The following is a 12,980-nucleotide window of genomic DNA, read 5'->3' on the forward strand; positions in this document are numbered from 1 at the left end:
CTACAGTATTTAAAATCAGAGAAATGATTATTTTCTGTTAAAACTTGCCGGAACATTCAGAACTACAAATTAATCCTTTTCGTATATTAAAATAATGCTTTTTTTGTTTACATATCCACATGTAGCTAAACATAATAAATGGTTTTGAATTACTTTTAAACCATTTCTTAAATTAATATTTTAAAACATGATTGTATTATATTCTCTGTGCTTCCTTTAAGTTAGAATTCCTAATCCCACAATATGTTCCCCTGAAAAAATTTAATTAAAATTTTTTTAATTAAAAAATTTTAATTAAAATTTTTTAATTAAAAAAAAATAAATTAAACTAATAATTTAAACCCATACTGACATGTGAATGACAGCTTGCTCTTATTTCTTTACTTCCTTCCATACACACCCACAGCCTTAACAGGAATATCTGTTAACAAAACTAAATAAACCCCTATGTAGTGAAATATCTGCCAGTGGACACAAGGGTCTTCCTCTTAAATTGTACTACTCAAGCTATTTTATTTCATTAAGACTTGGAAAGGTAAATGATATTTCAGAATGGTAGTTCAGAGGAATATGAGAGAAGGGGGAGTGGTTTAGCATTGTGTTTTAGATAAGAAAAAGTGACATGTAGATCAGGCTCTTGGGGGATGAAGGTGGAAGTAGTATAGGGATATAGAAAGGTTGGTGCCCAGAAGCCGGACTAGATATACCTCTGCTGCCTACCTTCTCCAGATCTTTCTCAATTCAAGGGAAAGATGCCTTTCAACTGTTAGGAGTCTTCACTCAGTAACTTCTTGTTGTGTTCTGCCACAAATGGCATTAGAAAATAGTGAGATGGGCACCTGGTAGCTCAGTTGGTTAAGGATCTGATTCCTGATTTCAGCTTAGGCCATGATTTTGGGGTTATGAGATCTAACCCCATGTTGGGTTCCACACTGGGCGTTGAGCCTGCTTGGATTCTCTCTCTTCCTCTCCCTCCACCTCTTCTGTCCCTTTTGTCTTTCTCTCTCTCTCTTAAAAGAAAAAAAAAAAAAGAAAGAAAGAAGAGAAAACAGTGACATGTGTGCTTGGAAAGTGAACTGGCTGCATTATATGACAGTAGAGACATAAACAGTCTTTTTTGAGGTAGATATCATAGGAAACTCTTGTTTGACAGGACTGGTCTGTGGTAAGCACCATAAACAAAGTACAAAGAAGAAAGTAGTTCTAGTGGTGGTGGTGGTAGGGGAATTATCCTTTGTGAGATAATTTTTGAACAGACCTTAAAGTATGGGTAGATTTTTGACATACAGAGATATAGAGGTAGAGTCCAATGCATGAATATATTTGGGTTTGATAAGTAGTTTAGTCTGCCTGCAAGTTAGTTAGTAAAGGGAGTTATGGACAATTATATAAAAATTATATGAAAAGGTGAGTTGAATGCAGGTTTAATAAGGCCTTGATTATCAGACTTGAATATGGATTTTGGTAGTTGATAGAGACTCACTGATGTTTTTTGAAGAGGAGAAAGATTTTTTTTTTTATTTTATTTTTTTATAAACATATATTTTTTTCCCCAGGGGTACAGGTCTGTGAATCGCCAGGTTTACACACTTCACAGCACTCACCATAGCACATACCCTCCCCAATGTCCATAATAACCCCACCCCCCCAACGAGAAATATTTTTTTTTTAAGATTTTATTTATTTGACAATGAGAGAGAGACAGATCACAAGTAGGCAGAGAGGCAGACAGAGAGAGGGGGAAGCAGGCTTCCCTCCAAGCAGAGAACCCGATGCGGGGCTTGATCCCAGGACCCTGAGGTCATGACCTGGGCCGAAGGCAGAGGTTTAACCCACTGAGCCACCCAGGCGCCCCGAAGAGGAGAGAGATTTTTTTTTTTTTTTTAAAGATTTTTATTTATTTGACAGATCACAAGTAGGCAGAGAGGCAGGCAGAAAGAGAGAGGAGGAGGAGGAGGCAGGCTCCCTGCTGAGCAGAGAGCCCGATGTGAGGCTCGATCCCAGGACCCTGGGATCATGACCTGAGCTGAAGGCAGAGGTTTTAACCACTGAGCCACCCAGGCGCCCAGAGGAGAGAGATTTAATTAGTGTTCTAGTTTAGTTAGATTTATGTGCTGAGTAGTCTGGATGAATTAGAGAAGAGAGAGAGTGCTAATAATAGAAACAAAGTGGTTGGGGAAAAAGAGTGGTTTTGTCTACTGTAGCATGTGGTAGAAATGGAGAAATGAAACCCAAGGGAGTGGAGGGCTAAGAGAGTCTATATTAGACTGGGAGAACAGAATAAGTCAGAGTATATTATACTATGATAATGTATGATACAATGTATGTTAACAATTATATATATATAATACTGCATATATATATATATAGAGAGAGAGAGAGAGAGAGAATTGCACTCTGATGTATTAGTAGAGCAGATTTCAGAAAAACAAGATTTCTACCCTGATTGTATTGTTTAATTAGCTGCATGTGCTGGGTTAACACATATAATTTTTCTGGGACTCTTATTTCATATCAGATGTAAGGCACTGACTGAATGATCTCATGGTCCCTTCTCATTCTAAACTTTTATCGTTTATTTTTCTGTAAAATTCTGAGCATCTGATTTGATTGGTATAATCACTTTGTTGTATTGAAAGTATTAAAATCAGCACTCAAGTAGTACTTAATTTCCACTTGACTTGTATTCAACTTCTTAGCCAACTTTCATTAGTATGTACTCACCTGTAATCACTAGATGTACTCGCCTTTTTGGAAATTCGTTGTTTAAAAATACCACTGTAACACATAAGTAAACTGGATATATTTTAAATTGGCCTCTGGGGTTTTACATGTCCCAGCGTTTTAAAAAGATGGAATTAAATCTAACCTAGCCAGGTGGATTTTAGCTTGGATCAGAGTGATTCAGATTAAGGTAGTATTGTTTTATTTTACTTTTCTTCTTCAAATATTTAGTGTTTTACAAATTTTATGTTTCAGGTTCACTAATGTATTTAAATGAAGCCACTCTTCTTCATAATATCAAAGTTCGATACAGTAAAGACAGAATTTATGTAAGTATTTTACAGATGATTTGGGGTTTTGTGGGGATAATTGTTTTAAATGCTGCTGTGTGGTTTTTGTCAAGCTTCAAATTTTCTAACAGGAAAATTTTATCTGAGCCTGTTGAATAGAGTGTGACCTCCATAAGGATAAGGATTTTTTTTCTAGTTTACTGCTCTGAACACTTAATGAATATTTGTGGAATGAAATAATGAATTCAGAACATCATCTAATATCTCTCCAACTTAACAAGTCCAATTTGGTTGTTTCAAAAAACACTAATTATTTGGGATTTTGATTTCTTATTTTTGGCATATATCTATAAATACATTTAGTTAATTCACTTTCCATATTATCCTACAAAAAGTTAAGGTAACTTAAAAAGATAAAGAATGTATATTGAAATAAAAACTTTAGTGACAAAGAAATGTAAATTAAAATGGAAAGCAGTACCTGAGGAAATCTCAAAAACACTAAAACACTGATCATAGAGCCTAATAGTTGCAATATTTCATTAAACCTTATATAACTTACCTTATAAAACCAGAACATTAAAAAATGAAAGAAAGTGCTTTTAATATTAGTTAAGGTTTATACCACGTTGTTCAGATGGATACTTAATTAGTATGTTTTAATTATAATTATTCATTGGGCATGTATGAGGTTTTATTCTAATATGACCTAGTTGTAGATTCCTTTGTTAGCTGGAGATAAATGTAGTTCTCCTGTTGTAAAGATGGGACTCCATTATTTTTGAAAGAAGAAAACACATGGCTTCTTTGACTCTTCCCAGATCAAATGGCAATCTTAATCTTTTATATCACTATCAATTTGCCTAATTATACTGACTTAATTCTGACTAAATTACCTTTAGTCTTTGCCATCTGTCCACATAGTGACAGCTGGGAAATAGAACTAGTCTTATCTTTTTCGGGAGAGTTTACTTGCCGTCTTTCAATTGTATACAATATTAGTCTTCACTTTCTTTTTTGATTTTTTTCAAAATCAACTGAACAGGATATATTTGGGTTGATATGTGGCTATTTTTGATAGGAAGTATATTTAGAAGCAAAATTCACTCAATCAGCAGACTAATATTGAGAAGCTGCTGTATGCTAAATGCTGTTTTAGTTACCAAAATAATACACATTTTTTTAAACTTGTTAAAACAATTGAACTGTGGTAATAAGTCATTAAAGGTTGATTTGGAGCTAACCAGGAAACATCACCTTTCAAATAGAAAAGGTCACTATTTTTTCTGTACATGCCTTATATTACTTGGTGGTAGAGCACTCATATTTATTTTATTTTACTAAATTTCCTTTGTTGCAGTGTATTGCACATTACTGACTCTGACCATTAATAACTGGGGATTTATATGCATATTAGTTATACTTTCAAGAATATTAGTTGTCTTTTTTCACATTTAGTTGACCTACAAGTCTTTTCCTAAATTGCATGATGGATAAAAAATAATTACCCGCTTTAGTTTTTGTTTTTCATGTATAATGTCTATTATCACTCTGGAGTATTTTAGGGTTATTCCTAGATTTTTTGATCTTTCTTTTTCTAAAATATGTATGCAGTTGGGCAAATGACCTCGGTTAGATTGTGACTGTCTGGCATCAGCTTCTGTTTGGAAAACCAGTATTTTCAAAGTTACCTGAGGCCATGATTGGTATGTTTTTTCCTAGCCAATTATGTCTTTTAGTTACAAAACTATTAAAAATCAGCAGTGCATAACTATAGTTATTATTACTATAACATATGGAAGAATTGGAAACAGTTTGGAATAAGAGTTTAGATTTGATTTTTTTCTATTTCTCACCAACCAGAATTATCACTTTTCTTCCTTAGACTTAAGTAGAACAATAGCTAACTCAAATTTAACATTTTCATTTGCTACTAAAATCTCTGTTATTTTCCTTTGTTTCCCACAGAAAGATTATTACCTGGAATTTAAGATTTTTTTTACTCCACCGCAGTAAACATTTTTGAGAGCATTCATTGTATTTTAGATTAGTAGTCTTAGAGTTCTTGGTTTCCACATCATTTCCTTTCTACGACTAGGAACAGAAAAGAGTAAAATATGGTCCTGCCTGCCCTAGTTTGGCTGATAAACAACAACTAATTGCTAAACCACAACTCTTTTTCTACCCACAAGGAATTTTATAAATCCTATTGGTGCATTTTTCTGGTCTTTTAGAGCCACAGTTAAATTCCAAATTTAAAAGCAAACTGAAGTTGCTCATTAAACATTTAGCCTGTCAATATTGTAGGCAATGGTTTACATACGTTGTTTTGCAAAAATGTGGGACCAAGTGGTCACCAGAGCGCTAAATTAATCCTTGGCTTTCAGTGATGGAGACTGGCCTAGAGGATCCTGTGCACTCTTTAAGCTCTTTAGTAACAGGGTAAATAAAGTAGTCCAGGTGAGGAATATAAATGACCAAGACTCAAGCTGTAGGAATAGACGTAGGAGAGTAGAGTTCTTAAGTAGAGTCAACAAAGAAGGCTGATTGAAATAAAGGCTGAGACTCAGCCTCTTTCTCAATGTCTGTGGTGGCTTGGTGGGGATGCTGTGAACCAGGGGGCAGGAAGGAGCATATGGGAGGAGAGTGTGTTCTTTGAGGCAAAGGGTAGTCAAGAGAGGTAATCTTGATTTTGGATCTGCTGAGTTTGAGGTGCATATCAGGGTGAGAAGTTGAAAGTATTTATTAAGAATTTGAGAAATACGGGTCCTGTAGAGTATATGTTTAGGGCTTGAAATGCAAATTTGGAAGTCCTAATTTATATAAAGAATTAAAGGTGTCTTATTTGCTGTATTTTCTTTCTCCCATGAGCCTTGTTTAGTTTTAGATTAAAATAGTAATTGGAAAATTTTATGTTCACGCTTTTTCTATTTAGACATATGTCGCCAACATTCTGATTGCAGTGAACCCATACTTTGACATACCTAAAATATATTCTTCAGAAACAATAAAGTCATATCAAGGAAAATCTCTTGGGACAATGCCACCTCATGTCTTTGCAATTGGTAAGTAATTTAATTTTTTTCCTTATATTGTACAAATTTAATGTTTTTCTTTTGGATTAATAAAAGCTGTGAGTTGAATACATATTTTGGTGGCCTTTATCTATTTTGAATGTATTGCCATTATTTAGGAGCATGTATCTTACACAGGATGGAGAAGACTACTTTTGCAGCTAACTCATGGGGTAGTTGTACATCATTATATTTGTTAAATGTCTCTGTGTCTTCCTAAATATGTCCACCCATTTGAAAGTAGGATGTAATAAAAGCTGACCTAATGGTTCTTTTGACTCCTTGACACGATCAGCTCCATCTTAGAAGTGTCCTCCTTCATAGCTTTGAGGCCCAGGCCTTCCATCATTATCCAGGTCATCACTTGTGAGGGTGTTGCTAAGGCTTAGATATGAGCCATAAGAGCAGACTTCTTCCCTACCTTATCTTGCATCAGGGCTCTATAAGTGTTAAGAATTAGAAATGATACATGCTTCTTATCTCTAAGGAATCCATGGGGGAAGACAGCAGTTTTTGCCTCAGCTTTTCTCTCATCTTTAGCTCTGAGGAACACAGAGATGGGTTTTTTTTGACACACACACACCCCTACCATAGCTGGTGACTGCAAGTACAGAGATGTTAGTTAACCCTTTGGATCCAGACAAAACCAGCAGTTAAATGATGACATGTTTTGTTAGTAGTTCTTAGTGCAGTCTGTTTCTCTTTGGGCCTTCTTTTCATGCCTATGTTTTGACCAAACCAGGCTTCACTTCCCAATTTGGCTGACTTGTGTACTAGATAGAGTGAATATGTCAGCCAAATCCAGTGCAATAGCGGATTGACTTTTGGTTCTGAGATGCTCTCACAGGCATTAGTATGTTTTGTATTAGCTAGAAAATGGTTCAAAATCCTTAGAACCTGAATATGACCAAGCTCATCACTGGAGAGAAATTATATGTTTAAAATGTAAATAGACTGACTTATTTTTAGTTGTTAACTGCTTAAAAAAAATGTCTAGAATAGTATCATGAAAGTGGGTGGAACAGATTGTTGATAAATTTTCCCCTTATCCTAACCCCTGGTCAGAAGGATGAATATACTCTTGCGTGTAGTTTCCATTTGGCCCAATACAGTAAAAACCATTTGTAAAGCTTCATTTGTATGGGTAGCACATGTCTGAAATGAAGAAATAGTTGCCTATAGAGCTAAATTGGTTAGGACCTAATTTTGAATTGCAACTGTTTTATTATAAGACCATTTAACAGAATAAAATTGTGCTCAACTTGTCTTTGTAATACTACTACTACCACACAGATTTTACAGTTATGAATTTTTGGTTGCCAGATTTCTTAATTGGTAGCTGTTACTTCTTGCTTTTCCCTTGGCCTTCATTTTCCTGGGACTTCAGTGTATATTGTATTATTATTATCATCATCATTATTATTATTATTGTATTATTATATATATTATATGTATATTGAGCATTCTTTTTTTTTTTTAATCTTCTCTGGAATTAGGAAGAAGTGAGCCACAGCTCATAATATGAAGACATTCTAGTACAAACATAAGAGTTGTTTATTTGGATTTCATATTACTTAGCTGTCAGCGTAATAAGATAGGACATTTAAAGTAAAAACTTTTAGAGATGTTCTGAACACTTTTGAATGATTTTATTTTAAAGTGTTACTATCTATAAACACACATTTATCATTTAAGAGTAAGTGTTCTTTGATAATAAAACAACTTTGTATCATTTAGGAAATTTGTATTTAGTACACCGCTCATCATTAACGTGTTATTTTGACTCTAGCTGATAAGGCTTTTCGAGATATGAAGGTGCTTAAGATGAGTCAGTCTATCATCGTATCTGGAGAATCAGGAGCTGGCAAAACAGAAAATACAAAATTTGTTCTAAGGTGAGGCATTTTTAGCTAACCTGGAATATTTTGAATAGGTTTATTTATTTTTTTTAATTTGTGGAAAAAATCTGTAGCATAACACTTAACAGTTTAAACATTTCTCAGTGTATAGTTCAGTAGTATGAAGTATATTCACATTGTTTTTCAGCCAATCTCCAGAACTTTTTTTTATCTAAAACTGAAACTCTCTGCCTGTTAAACAACTCCATTTCCCCCATCTCAGCCCATGCCAACTACCCTTCAGCTTTCCGCTTCTGATTTTGACTACTCTAGGTACCTCATATAAGTGAATCGTACAGTATTTGTCTTTCTGTGACTGGCTTTTCCCACTTAGCATAATGTCCTCAAGTTTTATCAATGTTGTATCATGTGTCACGATTTCCTTTTTTTTTTTTAATTTTATTTTTTAATTTGAGACAGAGCAAGCACAAGCGGGAGAGGAGGGTCAGAGAGAGGGAGGGAGAAGCAGACTCTCTGCTGAGCAGGGAGCCCGATGCGGAATTCGATTCCAGGACCCTGAGACCATGACCTAAGCTGAAGGCAGAGGCTTAACTGACTGAGCTACTTAGGTGCCTCTTGATTTCCTTTTTAAGGCTGCATAATATTCATTTTGTTTACCTAGTCATTCATCAGTGGGCACTTCAGTTACTTCTAAATCTTGGCTATTGGGAATAGTACTGCTGTGAACATGATATGAATAAAGAGATACAAATATCTCTTTGATTGAACAGGTTGACTTTGCATACTTTTGCATACTTTATTTTATTGTATTTCTTTAAAGATTTTATTTTGAATTTATTATTTATTATATTTTTTTAGAGAGGGAGAGTGGGGAGGGGGCAAAGGGAAAGGGAGAGGGAGAGATAGAATCCGGATCTCACAACCCTGAGATAACGACCTGGGTGAAAATCAAGAGTCAGATCTTAACTGACTGATCCACCCAGGTACCCTAAAGATTTTATTGTAAGTAATATCTATACCCAACATGAAGTTCAGACCCACAACCCTGAGATCAAGAGTTGTATGCTCTATCGACTGAGCCAGCAGGGTGCCCAGTGCATACTTCATGACATAGTTTGAAATGGTAGGTTCTATCCCTTTTAAAAACAGACACCTTATGTGGAAGCTAAGCTATAGATTGTTGAAAACTAGTTCTGATGTATTCTTCTTATGAGGATCCTAGAGGAGACTCATGCTAGTCAACCTTTACATTCTGTTCTCAGTATTCCTGCTGTGAGTGTGGTTGAAACCATTTTTTTTTTCTTTTTACCTTAAGCTTATGAGAGTTGGCCTTCTAATTCTATCTATCTATTCTAATTCTATCATAACCCTGTTTCAGTGTATCCCCTTTGTGGCCATCAAATTAAATTCCACACTTTGTTTATAATCATTGCATTATAAATACGGAAGGAACCCTAGCACTCATTAGTTTAGTTCCTTCAGTTTACATACTTCAGTTAACTTAGAAAAGTTAAATCTAGTGTTGAAGCTACTGGTAGGACCAGTGCATTCTGAATTCTCACCAGCATTATTCCCACTAACACAGTCTTAGCCAATTGCTGGTGGGTCCCTTCTTGACATTTTCTATTTTTTTATGCAGATGTATGCTATTCAGTTATTTATATAAAATTAATTTAGACGTTTGTTATTGTGCATTATGTATATACAATTCTGATTAAATGAGTGCTTCCTAATACTCTGGGAATTCTAAATGGTTCAATTTCTTACTTCTCTTCTGTATGTAAGAGTCATATGGTGAGTCTATAGTTTATATACAGTTTTGAAAATGAACAAATAATTTAGAAACTGTAAACTTATAATACAAACTTATGTTCTAAGTTAAAGATTACTTTTTGTTTTGAAATGTTCCAGGAAAATAGTTGTTCAATTACATTTAATCTTTGGCTAAAACAACATGAAGAGTGGTAATTTCCTCGTTGTTCCGTGGCAAATTACCTTATTTTCTCTAACCATATAAATTGAATTAATATGCTATCACAGAAGACTTTGGAATCTTATATAGACAATGAATATTCTTGTGTAAAATGTGTGGCATCCTTAAAACCAAATAGTTGATTAAATTCAGAATTTTTCCAAAAACAGTTTAAAAATAATTCTGATTTTGATGTTCAAGGTAATCCAAATTGCATTTCAAGTGTTTAAAATGCTGTAACAGGCATCTGGGGGGCTCATTTGGTTAAGTGTCCAACTCTTGATTTTGGCTCAGGTCCTGATCTCAGGGTTGTGAGATTGAGCCCGAGGTTGGGCTCCACACTGAGCGTGGAGCCTTCTTAAGATTCTCTCTGCCCCCAGTGGTGTCAGGCTCTGTGCTCAGTGGGGAGTCTGCTTGAGGATTCTCTCTCCTACTGCCCTTACCCCCTGCTTTGTTTTCTCTCCCTCTCTCTCTCTCTCAAATCTTAAAAAAAGAAAGGGATAGCAGAATAGTTGCATTTAAATATAAATTTGTAAATTTTAAATGACTAGTTACAGAGATGATCCTGGTTTAAATTTTACATGTATTAAATAATACTAAAGTTTCAACTATGGGTCGCCTGGGTGACTGAGTCAGTCGGTTAAGGGTCTGCCTTCAGCTCAGGTCATGATCCTGGGGTCCTGGGATTGAGCCCCATATCGGGCTCCCTGCTCAGTGAGGAGTCTGTTTCCCTTTCTATTTCTGTCCCTCCCCCCTTGGGTGTGCTTTCTCTCAAATAAATCAATAATATCTAAAAAAAAAATAAAGTTAAAATTATAATGTGTACAATGTTGTTGTCATGTAAATTTTTTATCCTATATTTTAAACAGATATTTGACTGAATCCTATGGAACAGGTCAAGATATTGATGATAGAATTGTTGAAGGTATTGTTAATCTTTAAAATTTTTATTTTTTATTGTTTAGATATATACTGAAATAAACTTGTGAGAATCCTATAAGTGATCTGGAATGCTCTCCCAGAGATCCAAAAGACTCTTCCATCTTCTACAGATCTTTGCTGAGATATCTTTTGCTTTATTTAATGTCTGTTGTTTTCCCTCTCACCCCATTTAAGTGCTAAGAAAGCAGGGATTTTTATTTATTCCAGTCTCCTAGAATAGTGTCTGATACATAAAATATGACCCATAAGTATCTCTCAGATGAATGAAATTAAATACAGGAAGATTTCTGGCCTCTTGTTTCTTTTGTTGACCTTGTTTTTTGCAAAGGAGAGAGGAAGAGGGTTATTTAGAATTAAAATGTTTTTTGAGGGGAAATTTTAATGACTTCGTACAGTTGGAAGGCAGGAGTCTGTAAATTGATTTCCTGAAGTTCAGTATTTGCATACCCCTTAGAACGTTTTCTTACACCCCGTTTGGAGACTGCTGGTCTAGTCAACCACCAGGTTGAATCCACACCACACTCCTCCTGCATCATAGATTCCTTTCTGCTTCCCCCATTTACATTCTTGCTTCCCTGTAATTTGTTCTCTGTTTGGAAGTTGGGATGATCTCTTTTGCTTTTAGTCTTTTAATGGCTTCATATTTCTCTCAAGATAAAGCTGTAAATCTGTAACACAGAAAGTGAGAGAAAGTTCTGGGTGGGCTAGGGCAGTGGCTGCGTATGTGGTTGGCCTGTAGGCAAGCCAGAGACAGGGAAAAGGGAGAAGGTAAAACCTACCCATGGATCGTAAGCATGAGAGCTGAAGTGGGACTATGACTGTCAAAATTGTCTCTGACTTCTCACCAGGCGGGAGAGGAGGGATCTAGTTCCTGAGGTACCAAATGAGATAACTCTCTTTCTTCTCATAATGATGATGAAATTAACATGTGTAAGATGTGTTATGCATTGTGTGGTTTGCTGAATATCTTTTCCTAATTTAAATCCCCATAGAATGAGGTAGATACAATTTTATCCTTACAGTACAGATTAAAAACTGAGGTAAAAAAAACTTTAAGTGGCTTGTTGAAGAGCATATAGCTCATCAGCTGTGGAAATGGGATATAATAAATTCAGGCACCTTAACTATGTGCTATACTAAGAGCATATTTTAACACTGTTACTATTTTAAAGAAAAATTTCAGTTGAACAAAAATTTATTAAGGTCCTTCTGTGTTCATGCATTTTGATAAATCACAGCTAGCAAATGTTGTGTATATTTTTTCACAATTATGTGAAATATACATGTAGATGAACATGAACACTCTAATAAACATTTTTATAAAGTTTGCATCAGTGAAGTTTTTCATGTTTCTCGATATAAATTTATAGTTTTACTTACAGTTCTCATCGTGGTATTACAACACATCCAGGTGTGAAGATCTCATAAGTAATGCTTTATTCACTATAAAGTACCTCACTTTAATGAGGGAATAACCTTTTAAAATTGAATAAATAAATAAACAAATTATGGACTAATTCAATAAAGTACTAATTAGTATTCTGATTTGTTTCCTTGAGGTACAAACTTACTTGCAAATTGGATATAAACCTGGTTCCTTCTGTGAGAATGTGGTGTATGTATACATAGTATGCTATAGTTGAGAAAAGTTGGAAAGTATTATTCCAAACGTTTCAGTGGAGGGTAATAGATGTTAACTAGCAGAACATAGAAATCATTTGATGCCATTTTTAATTGAAGATGGGTTGTTGGTTTTAGAATGAGTACATCAGTAGCATTACGGTAATCTTCTGATAGGCTGTTATCCTAATTTTGGATATTTTACTTAATATATTAGATACTTCAGCAAAAACTAGTAATCACCAGTAAAGGAGTTGGGGAGACCTGTAATTGAGTTCCCTTTTGGCTGGAAGCTAGTCATGTGGCTTTTCACAAGTCAGTTGACTTTGTTAACCCATCAGAAAGGTTAGGTATATATGCAAACTTTTGTTTCAGTTTTAATATTTCCTTACTTTGTTTGGCTAATGAAACAACTGGAGAGTAATATTTAAAAGGGTTTGGATACATGTTAAGCTTTCTACTGTGGATAGAATAAGAGAGATGAACTTTAAAAGATTTC

General features: G+C 34.9%; 1 protein-coding gene across 9 annotated transcripts in view; it reads left to right on the forward strand.

The window, feature by feature from the left end:
- The window catches only part of MYO6 (myosin VI), an 87,214-nt gene that overhangs the window by 6,651 nt on the left and 67,583 nt on the right, over positions 1-12,980 (forward strand). For all 9 annotated transcript variants that reach the window (XM_032873182.1, XM_032873183.1, XM_032873185.1 and 6 more), the window contains exons 3-6: positions 2,980-3,053; positions 5,950-6,079; positions 7,878-7,983; positions 10,789-10,844. In XM_032873182.1, coding sequence (XP_032729073.1) covers positions 2,980-3,053; positions 5,950-6,079; positions 7,878-7,983; positions 10,789-10,844 — 366 coding nt within the window. The remainder of the gene's footprint in view (positions 1-2,979; positions 3,054-5,949; positions 6,080-7,877; positions 7,984-10,788; positions 10,845-12,980) is intronic.

Source organism: Lontra canadensis, unplaced genomic scaffold (assembly GCF_010015895.1).
Source record: "Lontra canadensis isolate GAN:19392208 unplaced genomic scaffold, GSC_riverotter_1.0 scaffold47, whole genome shotgun sequence".
Taxonomy (NCBI): domain Eukaryota; kingdom Metazoa; phylum Chordata; class Mammalia; order Carnivora; family Mustelidae; genus Lontra; species Lontra canadensis.